This window comes from Euphorbia lathyris, chromosome 3 (assembly GCF_963576675.1).
Source record: "Euphorbia lathyris chromosome 3, ddEupLath1.1, whole genome shotgun sequence".
Classification (NCBI taxonomy): Eukaryota; Viridiplantae; Streptophyta; class Magnoliopsida; order Malpighiales; family Euphorbiaceae; genus Euphorbia; species Euphorbia lathyris.
The window spans coordinates 92,846,644-92,873,252 of NC_088912.1; the positions used below are offsets into that span (position 1 = coordinate 92,846,644).

General features: G+C 30.9%; 2 protein-coding genes and 2 long non-coding RNA genes across 12 annotated transcripts; 2 read left to right on the top strand and 2 right to left on the bottom strand.

The window, feature by feature from the left end:
• The first annotated feature begins 455 nt into the window (after window positions 1-455).
• LOC136221596 (uncharacterized) lies at window positions 456-3,497 on the top strand. Of its 5 annotated transcripts, none has more exons than XR_010685210.1 (2): window positions 456-3,052; window positions 3,206-3,497. XR_010685210.1 is itself a non-coding variant. In XM_066008982.1 (2 exons), exon 1 carries the CDS (start codon window positions 540-542, stop codon window positions 1,695-1,697), a length of 1,158 nt encoding a protein of 385 aa, XP_065865054.1. In that variant the 5' UTR covers window positions 456-539; the 3' UTR covers window positions 1,698-1,700; window positions 3,206-3,497. The 5 variants fall into 5 exon arrangements, 4 of the variants coding, with proteins under 4 accessions (XP_065865054.1, XP_065865051.1, XP_065865052.1 ...); XM_066008982.1 differs by having other exon boundaries at window positions 456-1,700; XM_066008979.1 differs by lacking the exon at window positions 3,206-3,497 and having other exon boundaries at window positions 456-1,700; window positions 2,788-3,195.
• Window positions 3,498-7,179: 3,682 nt separating this feature from the next.
• LOC136223607 (uncharacterized) lies at window positions 7,180-10,694 on the top strand. Of its 3 annotated transcripts, XM_066011708.1 has the most exons (4): window positions 7,183-7,664; window positions 7,953-8,458; window positions 9,355-9,554; window positions 10,297-10,694. In XM_066011708.1, the coding sequence occupies exons 1-2, from the start codon at window positions 7,283-7,285 to the stop codon at window positions 8,441-8,443; spliced, it is 873 nt and encodes a 290-aa protein (XP_065867780.1). In that variant the 5' UTR covers window positions 7,183-7,282; the 3' UTR covers window positions 8,444-8,458; window positions 9,355-9,554; window positions 10,297-10,694. The 3 variants fall into 3 exon arrangements, with proteins under 3 accessions (XP_065867779.1, XP_065867778.1, XP_065867780.1); XM_066011707.1 differs by having other exon boundaries at window positions 7,180-8,453; XM_066011706.1 differs by having other exon boundaries at window positions 7,182-8,458.
• Window positions 10,695-14,896: 4,202 nt separating this feature from the next.
• Window positions 14,897-18,438, bottom strand: LOC136224575 (uncharacterized). 3 transcript variants are annotated; one of them, XR_010686494.1, is made up of 4 exons: window positions 18,195-18,438; window positions 17,897-18,044; window positions 16,631-16,675; window positions 14,897-16,114 (listed from the first exon to the last, which is right to left on the bottom strand). It is a non-coding gene; the product is annotated as an uncharacterized lncRNA (long non-coding RNA). The 3 variants fall into 3 exon arrangements; XR_010686493.1 differs by lacking the exon at window positions 16,631-16,675 and having other exon boundaries at window positions 14,916-15,312; window positions 15,396-16,114; XR_010686492.1 differs by lacking the exon at window positions 16,631-16,675 and having other exon boundaries at window positions 14,909-16,114.
• Window positions 18,439-23,295: 4,857 nt separating this feature from the next.
• LOC136221768 (uncharacterized) lies at window positions 23,296-26,291 on the bottom strand. Its single transcript, XR_010685300.1, has 5 exons — window positions 25,884-26,291; window positions 24,922-25,202; window positions 24,706-24,831; window positions 23,878-24,586; window positions 23,296-23,796 (listed from the first exon to the last, which is right to left on the bottom strand). It is a non-coding gene; the product is annotated as an uncharacterized lncRNA (long non-coding RNA).
• Between the last annotated feature and the right edge of the window lie 318 nt (window positions 26,292-26,609).

The following is a 26,609-nucleotide window of genomic DNA, read 5'->3' on the forward strand; positions in this document are numbered from 1 at the left end:
AACTCAACGATGGAATATTTCATTCTAAATTTCGTGTACTATCAAATTTGTCATAAAGTAGATAATTAGTGAAATTAATATACATGGATATGACTTAGTTGGTAAAGCTTGGAGGATAAGAATTATGGTCCAAAAAACATAGTAATTTAATGCCTTAAAGAGTTATTGTAAGAGAAAAATGCAGTGTCCAATTCATAATCAACACATACATGATGCACGCACATCTCTCTCTGTCGTTAATCTCTTCAACTCGCCATTGACCCGTCGTTCCACTCATAATAAAAATTAGAATTTTTTTTTTATCTACTAATGGTTAGAAACCGAAATAAAAGGTTAACCGATCGAAATAATTGGTTAACCGAATTTTGTGGATTAGTGTATGGTTAGTGCACCCTACCCATAACCCAACCTAAATTGAAGGCTGCTTCCTTTCTAGCATCTTATTCATTCCGCCTTCCCTCCCAAACTCTCCCCACAGCCCAGACTCTATTACTATCGCATTTTCGTTTCCATTTCTCCACTTCTCATTCTCCATTCTTATGGCTTCCAAATTGGGTAATAATTTAATCAGAAATGTGTTTTCTCAAATCCATAACCGTTTTCTTCAATCCTCTGCAACCCTTTCCTCCACTTCTCCATTACCCAATTCTGTAACTTCTTCTTCATCATTTACAGTTCAATTCCTCGTCAATTCATGCGGGCTTCCTTTAAAATCTGCTCTTTCTGTCTCTGAAAAATTTCAGCTTGAGGAAACAAATCCACAGAAGCCTCAATCTGTGCTTCAACTACTTAAATGGCATCATTTCAGCGATACCCAGGTGGCTAAATTGATTGTCAAGTACCCCCAAATTCTCCACATCAAGGTCAAAAACAATCTCCAGCCCAAACTTGAGTACTTCGTACAGAATGGCTTTGCAGGTGAGCTTCTTCCGCAGATAATTGTTTCAAACCCCGCTGCTATTTTTAGGTCTTTAGATTCTCAAATTAAACCATGTGTTGAGTTCTTAAGGTCATTCCTTCACAGTAAAGAGAAAATTGCAACTGCTATTTTGCGTACTCGATGGTTATTTGATTTTAATTTGAATGGAATGGTGCGATCAAATGTTGATTTTTTGATGAAAGAGGGAGTGTCTTCTCATGGTATAGGGAAACTTATATTGTCCGGTAGAGTTCTATCTTATAATTCTGAAACAATGATTTACGCAGTGAATGCTGTTAAGAATCTGGGTCTTGAACCAAATGCCCCTATGTTCGTACATGCTCTTAGAGTGATGATATCAATGCGGGCATCAACTTGGGAAAAGAAAATTGGGTTTATGAAGAGTATGGGATGGAAAGAAGAGGAGATTTTGATGGCTTTTAAAAGGTATCCTTATTGTTTAGCTTTTTCAGAGGCGAAAATCAGGAAAGCCTTGCATTTCTACTTGAATATTATGAAGTTGCAGCCAAAATCTGTAGTTGCAAACCCCGTATTACTTGGGTTATCAATTGAAAAACGGATTCGCCCTAGGTTTAATGTTCTGAATATATTACAATCAAAGAAGCTGATAGAAATTAATAAGAAGGATTTCAAGAAGGATTTTATGATAAGTGAGAAGGATTTCAAGCAGAAGTATGTTGATGAATACATACCTAAAGCCCCAGGTTTACTGGAGATGTATCTTGGTAGCAAAGAATCCAAAAAGATCGACCCTTGAAAAGTAAGTGAATGTTGCTTCTAATTTGGCAAATCAAAAGTTATTTGTAGTTTATGCTTCACTTCACTGGCTTAGTTTGAAATATAAGTACTGTGAATTTGTGACATTTGCATGCTTTTATCCTTGATCATTTTTTTGTTTTTCACCCTTTCCTTTATTTTTTCACTCGCCTATAGAAACTAGTTCGAGATTGGACTGCTATGACGTGTTATGCTTCTTGATAATAGAAACTATGTATTTCAATATATGCATCGGCATGCAGATAACTGAAAATGGTTTTACAGCTCTTGAATCCTGTGATACCTCTAAAAATGGTTACATATGAATATGCTCTTTCAGTCTCCAATAAATTCAGCTTGATGGTGTTATGCTTCTTGAGAATAGAAACTGTGTTTAAATACACACAGTTTAATGGGATTTATGTGTTAATGAAATCATTCAATGGCTTGATGGATCCATGCAACTAAGGAGCAATCCGATCCGATGGCTCGATTTGCTCTTATTGTTGCTGTTTACTGTTATGTAATATGAGTAATACTTCCTGAAATTTTTAGGGTCTAAGAACCTTGTGTTTTTTGGTTTTCTCATGGAATGAAAGGAAGACCATTTTCATTACATGTACCAATTTGTGAATGAATTATGATTCTCTCTTTTGCAATTGTTATATATTGAAAAGCAATTGTGCAACTAATTATTTATTTAATTTTCAGAGAGAGTGAAATGGTTACAACATTTTGGCTACATCAGAAAATGAATTATTTACTCGTTTACTGTTAACAATACATTAAGTTCAAAAATACAAACATGATAGCTACTGGTTCTTGAGGAAGTAATTCTGGTTGTCCTGCAGGCAATCAACTTATCTATATCTTTAGTCGGATTTAGGGCTAATGTTTCCATTGAATTTTATATTACATGACCTTGGATACCATGATCGATGGTAAGATTGAAAGAGAGAGTAGATTACGCCTGCTGTTATTGACGTGATGAAAGGCTCTAGAATTTTCATCGTTGTTTTGATTATGCATCATCTTCTTATTGCTTGGATGAATTATTGGTGATGCTTTCTGTTACTGACTCCAAATCGCAGCTTCTTTTGCCAATCTTTTAAAAGGTTGATCCAACAGATTTTGAACCCCAAACTGGTTTGTTTGGGGAAGCTATGGATAAACTTGAAGCTTAGTTTAGTGAAATGTGGGGAAAGTGAAAAGTTGGAGAAGAGCTCTAACTAAAGCTACCAATTTTTCTGGTTATCCTTGAATCGCACATTATTACATGTTGTTGGGTTAGAATACCATTGGCGGGGCAGATTGTGGTTTCACGACGATGTTCGTGAGGTCCTGATCAGAAATATGGTAAAATCCATATCTATTGTGCAATTTTTTTCTATTCCACATGTTAAGCTTTGGAAATGAACTATTGGATGCTACTATTTTCTTTCCTTTCTTGCAAGAGTATCTTTATCATCTGACTAATTCTTTTGTACATAATTTTACTTCGGGTCTTAGGGAACTGATGATATTGAAAGCATATTGCTAGATCTACCTGAACTTGAAGAGAGAGCATTTGTCAAGCTGAAAAAGACTTTGAATATTATTAATCCGCAATGTCCATATTAATAATTAGTGGATGCAATTAATATAATGGTAACAAAGTCTTTTAGTTAAAACTAATTACAATTCTTATGTCTTAACTTTAAAAGACAAATATTACAAAACAGAGAGAGTATTATAGTTCGATAAAAAAATATTATTGTAATTAGTATTATAGTTTTTATTTATATTATTATTTTTGAAGAAAGTTTTTATTTATATTATTAACATTTTACTATGTTATGAGATTAAATTAAGTGAAACTAAAAATATTAATTTCCATACGAATTTTCAAATCCTAGTTAAACTCTGGGCTTAAAGCATTATTTGGCTTCTGACCTATCCAAAATTGTGTCTCTGACCTATCCAAAATTGTGTCATTTGGCCTCTGATTTATTATTTAGTCACATTTGGCTTTTGATCTATCCTATTTGGTGAAATTTCACCCAATTTATATGAATACTTAACGGAATCGTTATCTCATTGATAAGTAATGATATTTTGACACTTAAACTTGAAACGTGATAATTTTTAAAGTTTTTTTTCCACATTATTTGGAAATAATGAATTAGATTAAAAAAAGAAAAAAATAAAAAAACAAATCCTAAATTAAAATCTATTAAGTTCAAGTGTCAAAATATCGTTATTTATCAATGAGATAATGATTCGGTTAAGTTTGAATCCAAATTGGGTTAAAGTTCACCAATTTGGATAGAATGTGACCAAATAATAAGTGTGGGACCAAATGACAAAATTTTGGATAGAGGGCTAAATAGTGTTTTAAGCCTTAAATTCTGATTAAACGTTAAAGGCTTAATGCTTCTCCAGTCCCATTAACTTGTTCAAATTGGTCATATGATTTGTCCAAATTGGTCATTTTACCTCATTAATTCCATAAAAATGGTATTTCTTACCTCCTTAACTTGTCCAAATTGGTCATTTTATCCCTTCCAAACTCATCGAATGTCCTATTTACCCCTGCAACTCCATAAAAATGTTATTTCTCACCTCTTATGATCATATTTACCTCGTTAACTCCGTAAAAATGGTATTTCTTACCATTTTATAGTGCAAAATTAATATGACTTATTGTTTTAATTTGATAATTATATTGATCCTTCATGTGTTTATTACAATAATTAGATAATCGAAATTTAACTAGCCAAAAAATTTGAAAAGAGAAACAATGAAAAAAAGATACAAAAATAACAAGAACATTAATATAAACAAGTTAAATACATTATATGTAAGGATAAGGTGTAACCCCCATCCCGGGCAACATTAAATACATACGGAAACTCAAACAATTAAGTCCTTATGAATATCTATAAAATTTCTAATGGGAATGAGACGCTTGTGCTGGCCAACCTGAATGCAGAATGAAACTGAGAAAAACTAGAAGACAAGAATCTTCTGAACCTAACCTGAAAATTTCAACGTGGCAAGGGGTAAGTTACATACTCAATAAACATAATTACCTATATTTATATATATATATATATATATATATATATATATATATATATATATATATATATATACAATTAATTTCATTCTTACGTTTAATCAATCAATCAATGATAAAATATAAGCATGTCATCTTATATATGAATCGATTTACTTCAAACAACAAAATTATAATTTATTATCTTTATTTTTAAGGGCTCAGCTAGACCTAAGTGAAATATACCCAATGGTCTCATGGTTAACAATATTTCAATGTATGTGTACGCTATCGCGTCCAGTTTTAGGACACGTACCCTTTTCATAATGATTTCTTTTTTTTCAATAATACGGTACTGCTATCATCCCCAGTTTCAGGACACAGTACAAACTCAATTAGAGTAAAATAATACTCTACCCAGGTGCATGTGATCACATTCTCAACAAATCTCCAGACCATTGAATATACTCACCCAAGCTAGCTATTTATGTTTTGTTCTAACTCAAACATAATCCAATACAATTTCGTAATTCATAATCTTCTGAACTCATGCATTCACATTCTATCATGGTATAATTTCACGGTTAATACCTCAATAGGTAAATACATGCACAACATAAATTTAAAAGGAGCAAAGCCTTATATCAATAACTTCAACCATACAAAGAACATTTGAAACTCTACATCTCAGATCAGCATATATATATAAATCAAATACCAATTAAATGATAATTAAATATTCAACATTCCTTCAACATACATTTAATTATTCTATGACAAAATATCAATAGACACTCACGTAAATATATATAAATATATATAAACATAAGCAATTAAGTTTACCTTTCGTCCCAAAAAGCTAATCAAACTATCCAGATTCTAATTGACCCATTTACTGGTTCCTAGAGTTTCGCCGGAGTGGAGTGGTCGGCCGCCGGAAGCTCGTTGGAGATGTCGGAATCGCGTGAAAAATACCCGCTCCGATTACCATACTTTTTGCTCAGAAAAATATCAATAGTGTCTCAAAATGTTCCCCACGAAATAAATAATTTAATGGTATGATTTTCGTTTCAAGAAGTGACCGGAATATGGAGTTATAAAGAAAAATAAAACGCAACAAAATAAAAATTAGAAAGACAAGAACTATACTCATGTTTACAAAACCCTGAATTCGTTTTTCTCCCTAATTGTGAAAACAAAAACAAATAATACTATTAATAATAATAATAATAAACTTATTCTTTTATATTAATAATAGTAATAATAATCACAACATTATCATCAGTTATAACAACTTAATAATAATAATATTAAAAATAATAATAACGTTAACTAACAAACAACTTATTATTAATCCTAACAAAATAACTTATTATTAATTAATTACAATAATTGATTCAAAATAATAATAATAATAATAAATATAAAATATAAAATAATAATAATAATTAAATACGTCAATTTAATAAAATAAAATTTAATGATTTTTTTAATATTATAATTACAATATATACTATAACTTTTATTTTACAAAATACCCCTTTAAAATTACGGATGTTACATAAGGTATCAAAATAGGTTTATGGTTTTTGGAGAAGTATCAATTTAGATTCTACGTACAAAATCTCATAAATATAGGTTTAATGTTTAAAAAAAGTTATCAATTTATGCCTCGATAACAGATTGTAAGTAGTGAAAAATACCACTTTTATTGAGTTAAGAGGGGTAAATAAGACATTCTATGAGTTGAGGGAGCAAATGGACAAGTTGAGGAGGTAAGAAATACCACTTTTATGGAGTTAAGTAAGTAAATTAGACATTCAATAAGTTAGAGGGGTAAAATGACCAATTTGAATAAATTAAGGAGGCTAGATGAGTATTAAACTAATGTTAAACTATCAACTCTTTATTCCTTTAGTTTTTTAATCCGTCTGGTTTTGATAACTATGAAAATAAGTGACAAGTAAAAAAAAATAGTTGGAGTGTTATTATTATTTTTTTTGAACCGAATTGGAGTGTTATTTATTTATTTATTTATAAAAAGAGGTATTCCACCTATTATCAGATATTAGATATTTTCATAAGCTATTGGTCCGTCCAGCTCATTAAAACCCGTCTTTCATGCGTTGGGTTTGAACATATAGGTCAAATACATGAATATCATAATTAAGTCCAAAATTATAACTAAGTCATATTTTAAAACTTAATTCTTAATATATCATTATTTTCTATAAATTATGATTTTCACTTCAATTTAAAAATTTTAAAATTCAATTCATAAATTCTAAATACTAGACAATATATTTTAGATTCTTAATTTATAAACTATAGTTTTTAAAATAGATTAAAAATAGTGTTGTATTAATTTGATATAAACTATAGTTTTTAAATTATTTACAACTATTCGACATAGTTGTAAATAATAACCGGCCCAACCATGAATAGGAATACCCAACCATGACCCAACCTACCCATCAAACTCTCTCCCTTCTCTGTAAGCCCGGACTCCATTACTTTCCCATTTTCTTTTCCAATTCTCCACCTCTCCTATGGCTTCCAAATTGAGCAACAATTTAATCAGAAATGTGTTTTCTCAAATCCATAAACGTTTTCTTCAATCCTCTGCAACCCTTTCCTCCACTCCTCCATTACCCTATACTGTAACTTCTTCATCATCATCGTTTACAGTTCAATTCCTCGTCAATTCATGCGGGCTTCCTTTAAAATCTGCTCTTTCTATCTCCGGAAAATTTCAGCTTGACGAAAGGAATCCGCAGAAGCCTCAATCTGTGCTTCAACTCCTGAAATCGCATCATTTCAGCGATACGCAGGTGGCTAAATTGATCGTCAAGTACCCCAGAATTCTCCACATCAAAGTCAAAGACAATCTCCAGCCCAAACTTGAGTACTTCGTAGAAAGTGGCTTTGCAGGTGAGCTTCTTCCGCAGATCATTGTTTCAAAACCCTATGCTCTTTTTAGGTCTTTAGATTCTCAAATTAAACCATGTGTTGAGTTCTTAAGGTCATTCCTTCACAGTAATGACAAAATTGCAACTGCTATTTTGCGTAGTCGATGGTTATTTGATTTTAATTTGAATGGAATGATGCGAGCAAATGTTGATTTTTTGATGAAAGAGGGAGTGCCTTCTCATGGTATAGGGAAGCTTATATTGTCCGGTAGAGTTCTATCTTATAATTCTGAAACAATGATTTACGCAGTGAATGATGTTAAGACTCTGGGTCTTGAACCAAATGCCCCTATGTTCGTACATGCTCTTAAAGTGATGATATCAATGTCTGCATCAACCTGGGAAAAGAAAATTGGGTTTATGAAGAGTATGGGATGGAAAGAAGAGGATATTTTGAAAGCTTTCACTCGCCATCCATATTATTTAGCTTTTTCAGAGGCGAAAATCAGGAAAGCCTTGCATTTCTACTTGAATATTATGAAGTTGCAGCCAAAATCTCTAGTTGCAAACCCTGTATTACTTGGGTTATCAGTTGAAAAACGGATCCGCCCTAGGTTTAATGTTCTGAATATATTAGAATCAAAGAAGCTGATAGAAATTAATAAGAAGGATTTCAAGAAGGATTTTATGATAAGTGAGAAGGATTTCAAGCAGAAGTATGTTGATGAATACATACCTAAAGTCCCAGGTTTACTGGAGATTTATCTTGGTAGCAACGAATCCAAAAAGATCGACACATGATACAAGAAAAGTAAGGTAATGCAAATTACATTAGTAGTTAACGTTGCTTCTAATTTGTCAAATCAAAAGTTATTTGTAGTTTATGCGTCACTTCAGTGGCTTAGTTTTGAAATATAAATACTGTGAATTTAGTTCAATAATTTGTTTTTTTTTAATAGTTTAGGAGCTCAGCTTTTATTAGTTCAATATATTTACTAAAAGCATTGATATTTGAACTTAAGCATAAGCATTTCTGGAAGTTCACGGATGATGCTAATCTTTGGGAGGACTCGTGCATGGTATAATGATTTTAAGTTATATAGTTAGTATACTTTTCATGATCTATTGTGTTTTAACTACAAACTAACTTGGGTTGTCAGCTAAAACCAAAAAACTCATTGTTGTAGATTTTGCTTAGTCTACTTTACCTTTGTCTTGCTCAATACACGTCTGTTATGGTGTTAAATTTGCGGGGATGAAGCTAAATTTATTCAAATGATCGTTGAAATTGTTTCAACGAAATTGAATCGCACATTATTGCATGTTGTTGGGTTAGAATACCATGTGCACTAGGTGATTTCTATGTTATGTGTGCATGGTTGGGATATGCAGAACTGATGGAATAGGCAAGACAACTATTGCCAAAGCCATTTACAGAAGAATTGCTAATCAGTTTCTAGGCAGATGCTTCCTTGAAAATTTTAGAAAAACACCAGAACAATACATTGTTCAGTTACAAGAAACCCTGCTCTTTGAGGTATGAGGCGCGGCGCCACTGGGGAACTTTTCCAGAGGAATCAATTGCATAAAGGAGAGATTATGCAATAAAAGGGTGCTTATTGTAGTTGATTATGTGGATAATGTGAATTGGTTTGGATCAGGAAGTAGAATCATCATTACAACTGGAGCTAATTTTTTTTTTTTTTGTGAAGACAACTGGAGCTTATGATGGGGAATATTTGCTTGTTTTTCATGATGTGCAAAGACTACATAAGATTAAGAAGTTATGTCCTCGTGAGAAGAACTTGATGAATTGGCAAAGCAAGTTGTATTTCAGCAATCTCCCAAACCTAACAAATGTAGTAGATTGTGGTTTCATGAAGATGTTCGTGCGGTCCTGATCGGAAATATGGTAAAATCTATATCTATTATGCAATTTTTTTCTACCACACATTTTAAGCTTTCGAAATGAACTATTGGATGCTATTTCTTTTCATTTCTTCAAGAAGCGTCTTTATCATCTGACTAATTCTTTTGTGCATAATTTTACTTCGGGTCTTAGGGAGGTAAATGGGAGTAATGGAAGATTAAATTATCACATTAACAAGTTGTTTTTGGAGAGTAAATGAAGGTTAATGGAAGTTAAATGTTTACTTCCCTTAACCTCCAAATTATTAAGGAATATTCTAATTATTTGTCATGATAATTTAAGTTGTTTTCTTTTGCCTCTATTGTACGTTGTTTATTGTCTCAATATTGACACGTGTATGTGTTCTTAGTGTGTTGGTTATGCTATTGTGTTTCTTCTGTTTTTGCTACCTTCATATATGGTGTATGTAACTCTTTTTAACTATGATGAAATGAGGAAATATTTGGAGGCACTTTTCTTCATTTTCTGTCATTCCTTTATATTGAATTTTCTCAACTTTGCTCGTCACGGTATCAGAGCTCAGGCAATATGAACGGGAATAAGAAATATATTTTTTTTTTGTCTCAGTTATTCATCGTTAATCTCAAATCCCTCATTTCCTTTTATCTTTTTCACTTTTCTGCATCTTTCATACCTATCTACTCCGTTTTGTCTTCATCATGGCAAATGCTAAAATCACCTACCATGAGATGTTAAATCTTCTATTTTTGCATTCTTCTGATAGCACAAGCTCGATCTTAGCTGAGAAATTGCAAGGTTCGTCAGACTACAAAGCATGTTGTAGAACTATGGAGATCTATCTCGCATCAAAACGCAATCTTGGATTCACTAATGGAATTGTGAAGAAACTAACTGATGATGACATTAAAGTGAAAAGGTGGGATACCTGCAATAACATGGTAATGGTCTGGTTCATACTGTTTTTCCAACCATTAAGAAGTCTGTCATGTTTATAGCATTTGCAACTGAAATATGAGTTAACCTAGAAAAAAATTCTCTTACTAATGGGTCTAGGAAGTACACACTTAGTAAAGAATTGTTTGAGAAAAAACAAAATAATTTATCTATTAATGAATATGACACTGCTATGTGAATCTTATGGGAAGAATTGGATTCCATAAATCTATTACATGTTGTGAATGAATATACAATTGAAGTGAAAACTCTGCTTAGTGCTATCATTTTACAACGAGAAGAGGCAAAACCTTTTCAATTTCTGAATGGTATGAATGATACGTGTAATGACCAACGTAGTCATCTTCTTTTGCAAACCTTTTTGCCTACATCGGAAGTTGCATCTGTAGCGTTATAACAGGAAAGGACCTTAGTAGACCACTTTAAATTCAACAACTCGATCCCTTCTTACTCTTCCTTTGTTGGAATTGTCATTTTTGCTGCTCTCGACTTCTGGTACCTTTTGTATTCAATGAGAGGCCCTAATTCTTCAGAAATTTGACACAGAAATGTCTGCTATGTTCAGCAGGACACAACCTGAGAATTTGCTAATTTTACATCTTTGTGGAAGAAATGGACATGGAATTGATATATACTAGATATGTACCCGCGCATTGCGCGGATTTTATATTATATATATTATAGTAAAATATTTTGATTATTTTATTAAAAATTTAAGATATCATTACAAAAATAATTTCACATATATAATCTCATTTTTATAAATTAATTCTTATTTGGAAGTAGTACCTTTTAAAAAAATTCTTGTCTGCAAATAAAGTATTAGGGGAAAAAATTCAAAACTTTAATTTCTTTTTTATAAAATATTAAATATCAAACAGTTAAATTATATGTAAGAGATTCATTAATTAATTAATGAAGATATATCATATAGTTTTATTGAATTTTAATTAATCATATAACTCATTAAGAAAATTTGAAGAGTTATAAAAATTAAAAATCTCTACATTTAGATAAATTATTAATAAATTAGAATTAAATAGACTCATTGAATTGAACTTACCTTTTTAAACATATTTTGGTGAAATGACATTCTGGAAAAAGTACATATAGTTGAAATAAAAAGATATGAATAAATACATAGTTGAAATAAAAAGATATGGATGAACATAGAATACCATAACTAAATGTTGTTGTATTCACAAAATGAAACTTGACTTTAAATTAATTAAGATAGTAGCAGTAAAAAAAAAATTAAATCATCACTGGCGGTAACAATTGTTTTTCCAATCTGCAAAGGTAAATCTCTATTCCATATTTCAAAAAAAAAAAAACTATATATAGAAAAAGTTATGTTTTATTAGTGTCATGAGGCAAACAAAACAAAAAATATAAAAACTCATAGTATTTGTTAAAAGCTTGCTGCCTCTAAAAAATAACTCGTAAAATAATATTCCTTTTCTTAAATATTTGTTTTCTTAAATATATAAAAACAATAATAATATTTTACTTTAAATTTTTTTAGCTCTCTCTATCTCTTTTGGGTAGAAAAAACTAAAAAGTTTCCTTAAGCTCAAATTTATATTCATTTTTTTAGTTTTATCATTTGCTGAAAATTTCAAATACAGAAAAGTACAAATATACCTTTATCATAAAAAGCTAAAATTTTAGGCTTAATGTTTTAAACCAGTCCATAAATGAAAGCTTTACCTAAACCCAAAGTTATTTCATGTTAGTATATTTAGACTTGAACCAAAAAAAAACGTGAGGGTTAAAATATTAAATATTTATATCAGCAGACTTTTACAATATGACTCCTAAAAACACAACTCGGATAAAAAAATTCATTGGAATTCACAAAACATAATATAATTTCAGTAATTTTTTTTAAAATGAAACAAAAGAGTAGAATTATAGAATTAATTATGCAGCATTTTGAATAGATTGGATGCATTATAAAATGGTAGCTCTTATTAGTGCTTCATGAATTACCTTGCTCTTGATCAGAGACCCTGGAAATAATACATGAAACAAATATGGGTTATGAACATTATTCAATTATAGCTTGTTATCACGTTTGATTCAAGTTTAATGCACCACTTAAACACTTAGAAGAATTGTTACTTCCAAAACTCCGAGAGGAGATTCAATATTTGCATGATTCAAATTTAATGCACCACTTAAACACTTAGAAGAATTGTTACTTCCAAAACTCCAAGAGGAGATTCAATATTTGCAAAACTCGAATTACCCAATTTCACATTCTTCAACTACACAGTATCAATTTATAGAACCATAAACACTCAGAAACATAATTCATCCAAAGAATCCACTCAGTGGAGTCAGATTTATTCAATTTTTATAAGTAAACGAATCAGAAATGTGATTGTATGGAAAGCTAAATCAAACTCAAATTAGAAATCTGTAAATTAACAATATGGATTGATAATGAAAAGAGGAAAAAAAAGCAATCGCAAAACCCAGTATAAGAGAAACAGGAACCAAAGTTAAAAAGCAATTATTTTTAGAGGGATTGTTGAACAGAAAATCAAACTTGTTTCACTTAATAATCACATGATATGGAATGCAAAAAAAGCTAAATTTCCTGTAAGAGTAAAATCAAAAGTAAAATTGACAATGGTAATAAAAAACCCACAAAACATTGTGCTCTATGTTCTCTAAATCTCATATGGCTCGAGGTTATAATGAAAACTAATTGAAATGCTTAACAAAAACTAAAATTTGATAAGTATGAGCTAGAAAAAAAAAAGGTACAAATTGACATTATTCAATTATAGCTTGTTATCACGTTAAGCCTAAATTGATATTATGTTATAAACGTTAAGCTTATATTTGTGTTATTTTGAACGTTGAACATAAATTGGTACTTCCCTAAAAACCTTAGGCCTATTTTGATACCTTATCCCTATTAATTTTTTATAACCGTTGTTGTTGCAGAATTCGAGATGCCTCCCCACATCATTTATAGTGTTTAGTAACATTGTTATAAATTATTATTTGGGTAAACAATTTATAAGTCCCTATAGTTTTACATATTATACTAGTTAGTCCCTATGTTTTTTAAAATAATTATATAGTCCCTAAGTTTCATCTCTTTCAACTCTTTAGTCCTTCTTTAGAATCCATGATCAAATTAAATTAAATAATGACAAAACTACCCTTTCTTATATTTTGTAATGATAAAACATTTATTTTTTTTTTATTTTCTATTTTTCCCACACGTAATTTCTTCAAATATATAGTATTTGATTTAATAATAAAAAATTCATAAAATTTTAAATTAGCGGTATAAATTTTGTTTCATTAAAATAATAATGAAAATACCTTAAAATTATAAAATCAGGAGTAGAATTATATAAAATTATAAATTTTGATTTTTTTAATAAATAAAATGAGAATAAAAATTAAGAAAATAAATAATAACTTTTTTATATAGTAATATGTATAAATATAAAAATATTAGTGTATATATATTATATAAATTTAATATAAATATATTGATTAAATTTGAAAAATAAAAGACAAGTTTTTTATTTATATAACTAAGGGTATTTTTGTACTTTAATGTAGAAAAATAAAAGGAGAGACTAAACAATTGATTAATACAAAACTTAAGGACTTTAAAATATATGTGTGGACTGACTAATTTATTAGGTAAAAATATAGGGACTAATTAATTATTTACCCTTATTATTTTGATAGGTAAAATGTCTAATTTAGATATTAAAGAAAAAATATATAGTGAAAATAAGAAATATAATTTGAGTGAAGAGCTCTAAAAGGCCATTTATTAAAAAAAAAAAATTAAAAGTTGTTGTTTTATAAATCTAATTAAATATTAAATTTTATTTAGTTTGAAGTGAAATATTAAAAATAGCTTTGAAAAACTTAAAAAAAAATACCATGTAAAATGATTTAATGAATTTAAAATAGAAAAAATTCTATATAAACAAAAAATTCATGGTTTTAATTCATTTGTAAGTAAAAAAATATAATATTTTTTTTGCTGCTATAATACAAAAGGAATTGGAATAATAATGTTAGTATTTGATGATGTAGTATATTGACTTGTTCATTTTGATTACGTGATATAATAAAATATTGATTTTTTTTTTATATAATTATGACAAATGGTGTTAGTCAATTTTTTTTTGCATTCTATTTACAAATAGATGAAACCATGTAGGTTTTGTTTGTACTTTTTTCTTTAAAATATGCATTTATTAAAGGCTTAATACATCAGTTGTCCTTCTGAACTTGTCCAAAAAAAATTGATTGGTCTTCTAAATTTTTAAAATATCTTGATAGTTACCTGAACTTGCATAAAATTGTCAGTTAGCCGCCGATTGTAAAAAAAAAGTAAATTAAATGCGGAAGATGTGTTCCACATGCCTTAAAACGTTATTACATAATTCACAAAATAGATTAAAACATATTAAAACAAGTTCTTACTTTTTCAACTATAAAACCTTTTCTTCTCTAACATTAGAATCGCATACTCTAACCTTGATCGTTTTACTTTCAACTATATTACAATCTACAATCTGTATGTATGTATGTATGTATGTATGTATGTAAGTAATTATATATGGTATTTCCAACAATTAAATGAAAGTAGTAGAGGAAGTAAAAGTTAGATGTTTGTTTACTATTATATTGATCAAGCCCTGCCGGTCTACACTGGTGGTGCAAGTCAGAGACATTTTGGTTGGAATTTTAGTGTTTCTTGGGATTAATATTCTCATCTCACCCTCCAGTGTTTGGATGCCAAGACTTAGAGAGGTGACATCAAGCACCACAAGCCCTACAGCCAACAGAAACAACCATGGAATTAAATCAAGTATCTTTTCATATAAGTAGGGTAGAAAGTTTGAGATAATTAACTACCCTCAATTTCTTCTCCACCCTCGATGCTAATTATTCCACCTAAAACTGCAGCACCATATACAACAGCTTCAATTGGATCGATAAATTTAGATTCTTTTCCATCTAAAAACCCCACCATAAGATCTCGAATTCTAGGCATTTTCGTATTTCCACCCACGAGCACAATTTCGTCCATCTCAAAACTCCTTAGGCCTGCATCCTTCAAAGCCCTTTCTACTAGTCTAACTGTTCTATTGAACAAGATATCGTACAATAATTCTTGTTTTGACCAGAATATCGACTCTGAAAAATTTACACCATAATAAAGAGATTCCAACTTTAATTCAACTTTGTGCAGTTTGCTGCTCAATGCGATCTTTGCTATCTCACATTATCGTATGAGTATCGCAAGATCTCTTTTAGCTTCCGCATATCTGTGGGGTAGTGGAGACTTTTTAATACAATGAAATAGTTCATCAATATACGATGAAATTCTTCTCCTCCCAACTCAGAATCGCCAGTAGTAGAAAGAACCTCAACACAACCATTATTTATAACGATGACGCTAACATCAAGTGTGGCACCAAGACGATAAACAAAGATGTTCTGTTTTTCTCCTTCATTCTCTAGACCATAGGTAATAGCAGCAGTTGTAGGCTCATTGATTGTCCGAGCAACAGTAAGCCCAACAATGGTGCATGCATCCTTAGTTGCTTGCCTCTGCGCAGAATTGAAATGAGCTAGAAAAAAAAACACTTTAGACAATGAAATGGGGCTAAATTTATCTATAAAATTAAAAGATTGCTTTAGCAGGTAGTTCTCTAGCTATATTTATGTGTCTTTTGATCTGACAATTCTTTTAGCAGAGTTTTAGAACATTTGATGCAGATTGTAGCCAACCAGAAATATTCTTGTTCTTAAGCTCTTTCAACATATTGTTATTATTTTGAGGGATATCAAATATACCTGGAGATATCATGTACAATAAATAAGCACTTTACTACATCTCAAATTCATCAATAAAATACATAAGAAATAGCTAAGAAAATTGATCTTCAATCAATTTGACATCAGAAAACCTTTAAAAATTATCTAAACTCAAGCAAGATTATCAAAATTTTTGAGGATTAAAGAACCAAAATAAAAGCTCCATATCAGCAGAAAATAAACATTTTGATTACAGAACACTCATAAATTAGAGATCCAAGCAACAAACTCAAATATAAATGCTCTAAACTAATGAACATATAACTTACCAGAGGTAAGTTGAATCTACTGTAATGCATCACCGTTCTTCAAATCTAGTTAGAGGAAAACAGGAAAAGGAAAAGAATGGATAAAAGAGATCTTAACCATGGTGATTGGTACAAAGTACACTAAAAACGCTATTTTGTAGAATCTCCAAAATAAAAGAGTTAAGACTGATTAGAAAAATATTTTACCACAATTTTCTTGTGCTAGCTTAAAATTTCTAGTTTTCAGTAGAATCTCCCAACTTTAATTTTTTGAAGGCACAATATATATGGTATAGCTGATGAAAGTGGTCTTAGAAATGTCAACAATCTTAAATAGGTTAACAAAAAAAAAAACCATATGCCTATCCAACACTCTATCCAAGAAGTCCACATAAATCAAAAGCATAGTAATATTGAAGATGAGAATTCTACTCATTTATTTAAAATTTAATATGATAATTAAGAAGAGGAAAGAACACCATTAAATCCCCTCCACCATCTATACACTATGGATAAACTGAATAATACACATCTGCAGCAAAGAGTTCTACATTAGTTAGGACATGAAACATAACCTTTTCAATAAACAACTTAGTAACTGAGAACTTTACACAAATTAAAGTCATCTTTTTGGTCATACTCCGAAGTGATCTTAGTTCAAGCTCAGTTTCGTGTAGAAGTATAGAATTTAATCTTACAAAGTAAAAAAAAAAAAACAGGACATTTAGAATTTAATCTTACAGCTAGAGCCTAGAGATGCTTCTTCAGCAGAGTCAAGACCACAAGGTACCCAAAGGTCCTAACCTTGACAAAACCTTAGGAACATTGCTTGTCATTAGTAGAAAGGGAAAATGCTTCAATTATAGATGCAGATTTTCATCCTTCAATAACATAAGATTAGGGAAAGTAGTTACAGTAACAAAAAAATAAGCTTAAGGATGTCACAACCAATAAATTGCACAAATATGTAATAAACTGAAACCCCAAAATAAATTGATAACAAGGGTCTGATAAAATGAAAACCCTAAGTAAGAATGAAAAACATAATGAAATTGAGAGGCATTTGAAGCAGATGAAGTAGAGGATAGTCGAAAACACAGACAAAATTAAACCCAGACAAAATTAACCCAATGCATCGAGAAGAAGAAAAAATCAAACTCAGAAAGAATTAAACACAACGCATCGAGAAGAAGAAACAATCAAACTCAGAAAGAATTAACACAGCGCATCGAGATGAAAAATCTAATGAATAAGGGGAAAAATTAAAAGGAATGAATATCTGCTTACTGTAATACCCAACAGATGGTTTCGAAGACTCTGGGCACATCAAAGATGCAAGAGAGATATTCGAAACAATGTGCATCGGTGAGGTTGATCAATCTGTTGCTTGGGTTATCCCACAACTTGAAATGTAGTCCAGTCCTTAAAATGTTTACTAAAGGCATTGATTAAACAAAAAAAAATTGAATTAGATGAAGAAGAAACTAAAGCCAACTTTTTGATCAGACCAAAAAAAAAAAACGACATGCAAATGAAAATGAAGAAAAAGAAAAGATAATAGCAGTTAAGCCCCACAAACGTTTACCTCTTCAGGTCCATTGCAATTTCGGAACTTCATTTTCAATTCTTCAAACTTCACTTTCTAGTTTCAATGTACGGTTTCTTGAGACCATTTAAAGAGTAGAATAACAGTTAATAGATGGAATAATGGACAGGCAGTTGAGTGAGGACGGGGATGAATATTGAGTAGAGAGCAGTTAATAGATGGAATAATAGGCAGACAGTTGAGCGAGGATGGGGATGAGATCAGAGGAGTGGGTGAGTTTTAATCCGCACATAGAAATGGAAGAGAGAAAGCCACTGGCTGACAAAACATCAATTAAATAATTAATCTAAAATTGTATAAAATTAACACATCAGTTAGACAATTATCAGCCTGACACGTGGCAAGTGAGGTTTCTGTTTTTATAGGAGTAACTAGTTTTAAACCCATGCAATGCACGGATGGTTTATATTTTTTTTAGTATAAAGGACTATCCAATAAAAAAATCATCCATGAAAATATAAATTGGTATTTAAATACAATTATGTTTTTTTTTTTTTTTTTCATCAATAAGATTTTTTAGTTATTTTTTTGTTTTTAACTCAATAAAATGTACAAATGCACGGAATACATTTTTTTTTTTTTTGTAAATATTACTATCAAATTGCATTACAATATTTTATCATTGGAACAATTATTAATGTAGTATATAAATTGCAATATTTTTCCGTGTTACAAATAATTGAAATTTGTCTTGCATTATATCTCAATTAGTAACTTGCATTATATCTTAGTAAATTTAATAAATAGAGGTTATATTTTGATGGTTCTCTTTGTAGTTTTCAAATAAAACTTTAATAAAATAAAGTAATTTTATCTTTAAACTTTATTACGCTTTTACAAATATAGTTTATAAATAATATATAAATATATTTTCTATTTAGTAAATTTAATAAAATAAAGTGATTTATTTTTAAATTTATCTCTACTAAGTTCTTATTCTTGGTTATTAATATCAATAACAATTTGAAAGGTAATATCAATAACAATTGGTTTAAAGCACTTTTTGGTCCCCGATCTATCCAAAATTTGTGCATTTGGTCCCTGACCTATTATTTGGTCATATTTGGCCCCTAACCTATCAAATTAGATAAAATCCAACCCATATTGAATGAAAAATTAACTCTATTGGAAAATTAACGGCAGTAACCAATACAAAAATGACACATGACACATAAATAAAATTAATTTTCACTCTATCGGAACACTAGAAAAAGTTTTTAGGATTTTTTTACTGTGTAAAATAGTTACTGTTGCCATCTCCAGTTGAAAATTAATTTTATTTATGTGTCATGTGTCGTTTTTGTATTGGTGACTGCTGTTAACTTTCCAACAAAGTTAACTTTCCATTCAATATGGGTTGAATTTTATCTAATTTGATAGGTCAGGGGCCAAATATGACCAAATAATAGATCAAGGGCTAAATGCACAAATTTTGGATAGGTCAGAGGCCAAAAAGTGATTTAAGCCATAACAATTTGAAAGTCTAGCCTTGTATTATTATTAAATAAACAAAAAGTGCAGACATTAAACATCTCAAATTCCACCATCTCTATGTCCAGAATAAATGTGTTATGATATTTAAATATCTTTTTTATTATGCCTTCTAATAATTGAATAAGTTGTGTCCAAATTTACATTGTACCTATTATATTTTCAAATTGAATTCAGATAACCCCTAAATTTTTGCATCATTTGAATTCTCAACTGGAATACAAACCATCCATGTTGCATGATCCGGTGTACGGAAATAATGAAAAACAAAATATGTCATAAATGAAAATGATATCCTTGCATACTACTAATTGAGGCAAATAAATTGATAAAAGAAAGAAGATCTTCTATCCTGCGACTAATGCTCCAAAACCAGAGGGAATAAGGTATTGTTCTCATACTTTTTTTTAACTAACAGTTCCCACTCAAAAGCCAGAAGTACAAACCATATAAATTCTACTTTTCCCTATACATTTATAAGTCTCTCCTCAAACACCGCCTTCCTAATCTCCTAAAAAATATTTGTTTTAGGTAACTTCTTTCGTTGTTTATATATTGAGGCCCTAATTCTTCTGCATTATCCAATTTGGCACGCTCTTTGATCCATATTGAAATAGTGGCAATAGCATGTACTTCCTCAAACTCCCAACTTGGCACGCTCTTTGCTCGAGAACTTTCTACTACATCACTATCCTTTTTCTCTAGATCAAGAGAAGACAGTTGGGAACTCAAAGCAGATTCTGCAAGAAAAACATCAATTCCTTTGTGTCCATCAGCTGAGGATATGTCAGCAGGTGTTCTGCCAGTAGGATATATGGGAGATGGATTTACTGCTCCTGGAGTTGCACTAAGAATGGTTAGGTTTGCTACGGTGTGCAATCTGGTCACATCGAAATAATGTGAAAAGGATGTACAAATTGAATGAGTATTTCTGTATTATATGAAAATCAAATTCGCAGAATGAACACTTTGCTATTGTAGCTTGAACCCAAGAAGTAAAATTAGAATCTAGTGCCATACACATTTATACAATTTTACATTCGCTTAGCATGTGTAGCATGCCTTTTCCACAAATTTTATTACGATCTCCAAAAAGAGAATGAAAAAGAAAACCACCCCTTTCTATGACATTGCTTTCCTCTGTGTTTATTTCTTATGCTAACCTAATGCTGAACCATGGACAAAGTTTACTTTGGAAAGTTTCAATTTCCTCACCTGCCACAAACTTAAAAAGCAAGAAGAAAGAATAGGGAGGACAAAATGAACTACATATTTTAAGGAAGGAACAATAACTTTTTTATTCAATCATAAACAACAATAGTATATTCATCATATGCACTGTTGAAAAAATAAAACAGTAAGAATTCATGCAATTTTTGAGATAGCCAAGTGTATTGAAGAAAGAATAGATTAGTGAAAGAATGGAAAATAGCCAAAGGAACCAAAAAAATTAGGACATAATTATTACCTGCATGCATCTGATCTCAACATAGACAGTAGAAAGATAGCCTTATCGAGGAGAGATCATAAGGTGAGATCTGAAAATGTTAGCTATAAGTAATTAATGTAAACAACATAATTACCAAGTGAGAATTGGTTTAATCTGTCAGATGGCTATTTGCCATCCTGTCGCCAACATTGTTGGTCCCTCTCCAATCAATAGCAAAAGGCGTAAGAATCAATAGAGACAACATAGAAAGATGCAACCATAGTAGTTTATTCTAGAAAAAGCTATTTCAGTTTCTCTGCATGCCTTGAAAATGGAAGCTTAGATTTTTAAAAAAAAAGGAGCACAAGGACATTAATACAGATTATGGCATGCATGGAGAACGTGTTAGAAAGGCAAATATTTTACGTGAAACTCGATTTTCGGAGAATTCAATAATATTTTAACAAAAAATAACAACTTTACGTAAATTCAATCTTACTTTACATAGACTATGTCTATCAGTATGTGATTGACGTAAATTTGAAACATATTATGTAGACCTCATATTTTCGTGAAATTAGAGATTTTGTTTTGTAAAATAACAACCTTACATATAGTAACTCTCACTTTATGCAAATTGACACTACTTTACGTAAAATATGTAAAACCTTTACAAATTTCCGTAACATTTATATATTGTTACATAAACTACTTATTTTTTGTTAACATATTAATAAAAAAATATTTTTATTTGTTAAGTTAATTTGTATTTTATTTTTAAATTTAATAAATAACACTAAATAATTTTCGTAAAAGGCAAATATTTTACGTAAAACTCGATTTTTGGAGAATTCAGTAATATTTTAACAAAAAATAACAACTTGACTTGAATACAGTCTTACTTTAACAAATATTTCGTACGTTTGTGTTAAAACTGCATTTCAGTAAAATTGTTAGGATTAAATTTGAACCATTTCGTACGTTACTGTTAAAACTGCACTTCATTCTACTACTTACAAGATAATCAAACATATAATTTTGGATTGAATGGAACTCTATCTGAATTATAAATTCAATACATTTGCTATATCTAGACTTAGAGACAAACATAAATCGTCGATAAATAATTATAAGGTCTCTATCTTTTGTCATTATTAACCTTTGATCCTTTTATCTATTTTTCTTAGATTTTTTATATTAGGCAAAAACAGACAGAGAGAAAATAACAGAGTAACATGGTTGGGTCACTGAAGACAGATGGTATCAAAGCACTAGCTATAGTAGATGTAGTAACAGTAGATCAAACTTCAATAACTTCCCTTTGTCTCTCAATGTAAAAGATTCATGTTTAAAGGACATCCATATGCAGGAATAGTAAAAAGAAATCTCCCCATGAGGAGGAGCCTGCCCAAAAACTGCAGACAAGCCACCGATGTAGGAGTTTGAAGGATTGAGGTTAAAAATTACAAGAAAATGACAGAAGTGAGTTTTGCTGCTAGACAAAATGTTAAAAGTGGAAGATGAAAAAGAAGGAAGAGTGATCATGTATTGCAAAATGGGACAGAAAGATATTTTTGACAGGTTTTAGGAATTGTTATTAGTAATAGTTTGAATAGCTTTCGATGCAACTCTAGCTTTAGATTTTTAACAGTTTAGGGACAAAATTGCTAGTGGCTGCCAATGTTAGGGGCTAAAATTGCACCATTTTAGACGTTATGGGTAAAATTGTTCATAGGTGTAAACGTGACAGATATTTTTGCACCTTATACCTTTAATAATTACTTGAACAAAAACAAATTCAATAGATTACAGAACCATTCAATTTAAATCAAATTATTAATCCAAAACTAACAGGTAGCATAAGTTATTAATAGCAATATTAATAGCAATGGCAAAATACTGAAAGGCAAAAGTATTATTAATTCAAAACTATTAATAGTAATGACAAAATATTGAAAGGCAAAAATATTAAGCACAACAAGCACATGTACCTTCATATCAAAGTTCTCTTTTATCTTTATATTTGCTTGCATTTTTATATTATGATGTATCAAGTGGTTAAAGATAGATAGATTATTCCTGAATAAAGATCAAACATTTGTTCAAAGGAAAAGTAGTCCATTTAGTGAACCCGAAGTGGATTAGGATAAAGGATAGGCTCAAATGATCGATTTGCTTGTTTAAAAATGTAAAATTTATGTGTCTTGGTTCAGACTGCAGCCTAGTGCTTACAATACACTAATATGATTAGCAGTATATCTATAATAATCAGTACTAGATACATTTCCAACAATTAATACCATTCCACCATACATCAAAATAGAATAACTCCTTACCACTGGCTTTGGCCTTTTAAGTCTTGAACGCCTGAGTTCCTGCAACTTGCTCACATTGGCCATTCCTAAAACTGCAGATTCATATGTCCCAAAGTTCCCAGCCGTTATTTTCTCGGACTCTAAGCTCAAATAAGCCTTGATTTGATTAGGTGCAGAGGGAGACATCCACTGCCTGGAATTGAACAACCAAGCCATTTCAGTCGGAACTGAATCAATGCCATATGTTGAAATCATCAAGGAACCAGTCTCCATGGCTTTCTCGTGGTAATTCGCCTCCATTCTCTCCATGAACTCAGGCTCCCCATATATATCCAAGTAATCACACCTAATTAAAGAAACTTCACATCGATCAATAGCATCCTAAAAACAAAAAGTAAACAACTTCATAGAGATTTGAAAACCTTACCCAGTCTGGACACAGACAGCAACAACAGGTTCGCCAAGGCAATGGAAGGGACCAACGCAGCTACGTATGAGCTTGGTTTGAGTGCAGAGGTGGTGTATGGAAGCAGTGAGGATAGGAATTGAAGGCGGTGGATTTGGATGGGCAGCCCAATTGAGAGCAGACCTGGCAATTGTCGTGTTTCGTGTCAAAATCGTGTTATCTCATATTTATGTTCCATATGGTTTTATATGTTATAAATGTTAGAAAAATGACTTTCGTGTCAATCGTGTCGTGTCAGTCGGGTTGGCTCTGTTTTCGTGTTTTCGTGTCAGAAATTGCCACCTCTAATTGAGAGCTTGAGTGAGTTTGTTGGGGTTGCGACCAGCTAAAGCAAGGGTTTCTGCCTGTGTTCAGTAATTGCACCTTTCCTAATGTTCTCTTGTGCTTGGAGTTTCAGCATAAAAATCATCTTCTCAAAAGAGAACTCACACTTGTATAAAAATACATCTTGAGAGCCATGAATTTTCATTCATTTTTCTCTTTAATTCATGGAGCGGGTATTAAGTGGTGAAATTACATGCATAGCTCGTCAATAGTATGGCAATAAAGACACAACATAGGCAAGTTCTCTATATAGCCTTCCATTTTTGCAAGTTCCATATTCATGTGTTCTGAAACTCCCAGCTAGGAAGTAGCATGCAGTAGATTCCAAATGTCTCAGCAATGGAATCTGTATCACAAAATCACAAACCATTGTCATAAAACACTGTGGAATTCGAACTTTGATACCATGTCAAGAAATATAAATGGAGTAGTTAATGAGCAATGCGAGTAAAGAGAATGAATGACCTGGCTAGTAATTTGATCAGCCATGAAAAAGTCGACCATTAGAACCTTATAAAATGGAGAGCAGACTAGTAGGTCGATACAAGAAGTCAAATGGGCAAATGAGCAAATGAGCAAGGCCAAGATAATCTGGAAATGTGATTGAAAATGTATGATTAATTAAACATAAGTATAAGTAATGAAATTGAAAATCAGGATAAATTAAGGAAGAATACTTACAAGGAGGAGAATACCAGGAATGACATCAACATGATTAGGTGAGAAAAGCATCTCTGTACTTAAAAGCTATTATGTTTATTAATTAGGTGATCAACCTGTAAATAATTAACACCACCGACATCAACTCTAATAGCAAGGTAACATATTAAGTTAATCCTTTGCTCCCTATCACCCTTTACATGAGCATAGATGTTTGTTTGGACTGTGTACGACTGTCCTGTCCTATTCCCTAAGAATTCGAAGTCCAGTTCATCTCTTACATTGTCCGTGTCCGAATTCATCTGAAAATAAAAAAAAAAAATTAGAATTTCACAGACTTCCAAGTTAATCCAACAACTGAACTTACTTAGAAAACGGTGACAGTTCCGGCAGAATCGCAGACAAGCTAGATTCTAATGCTAACACGACCAAACAAGTAAATTTTAGTATAACTGCATAACCAAAACTTGCTAGATCAACGAAACACAAAACATCAACCAACATTTTTAAGGAATTCATTAAACATCCAAAACATCCAATTGATTCAATTCCAGGATTCAGCAAGGAAAAAAGTAGCAGAAGCACACAAGGCATTGAAATTGCTATTCTACATAACAATAAGTAACATAACACTGATTGAACAAAAGAAAACAACAGAATCCAATTTTCAAATGAATCTCAGAGAAAAAAAATTTGATTAAGCTTAATTACTCTTTTTTTCACTGAATTATTAGAAAAGGTTTACAATGTTAGCTCCCTAATATAAATAAACCATGAAAAATACAAGCCAATGATGCATTATACTGCATTAGGTTAGGCTTAGAAGTCTATACTAGTTTAACAAACTGAATCGGAAACATAGATTCTCCATAGCAAATAACAGATATAAACTGAAACAAGTATTAAGCAAAAAAATTGAATTAAGTGCAAGTAACAAACTATGAGAAAACATGGAATAGAGGCAATGAAGTCAGATTGCTCACCTTTTTAACGGAGTACAAGATGATAGGAGGGGCTTTTTTTTGCCGAAACTTCTCTTTACACAATCATGAGCCCAGCCCTTCTCTTCTTCCTTCAAACCTTCAAACTAGTGACCAAACTTGAGAATTAATGAAATTGCAATGGAATTTGAATGTAAAAGATGGAGAAATAGGTATTGAAGTCGAAGATGGGTGTTTAGAGGAGAAGAAGAAAGAGAAACCCAGTTCTGTTCTTCATTCGAGTCTTTAAACTAGTGCCCAAATTTGAGAATTACTGGCGTTGGAATCTGAATGTAAAAGATGGAGGTCGATGATGAATGCGTATAGAGAAGAAGAGGAGAGAATCAGAACCACGATTGAGAGAAGAGAGAGAAATTGTGAGTGACCGGTACATGAAGTAGTAAGTAGAGCCGTATAATTTTTTTAGAATTCGCATCTACTTTGTTTCGAAAGGAAGTGAGGATAGCGGGCACCAAAAAAAATACAATATTAATTTGTACTGCATATTTAAAATTTAAATGATAAAAATTTAAATGAAAATCGGAAGTATTTTGAAATCAAAATTTATTTTCTTGTTTTTTTCAATTTTAGAGATATAAATATTTTTAATTTAAATAGTTATATTCGTGTACTTGTAAAAGAAAATGAACTGGAGTAATTTTATTATATTTAATATAAAATTATTCTATTTTATTAAACACTTCTTTGAAAACTACATTATGAGTACAA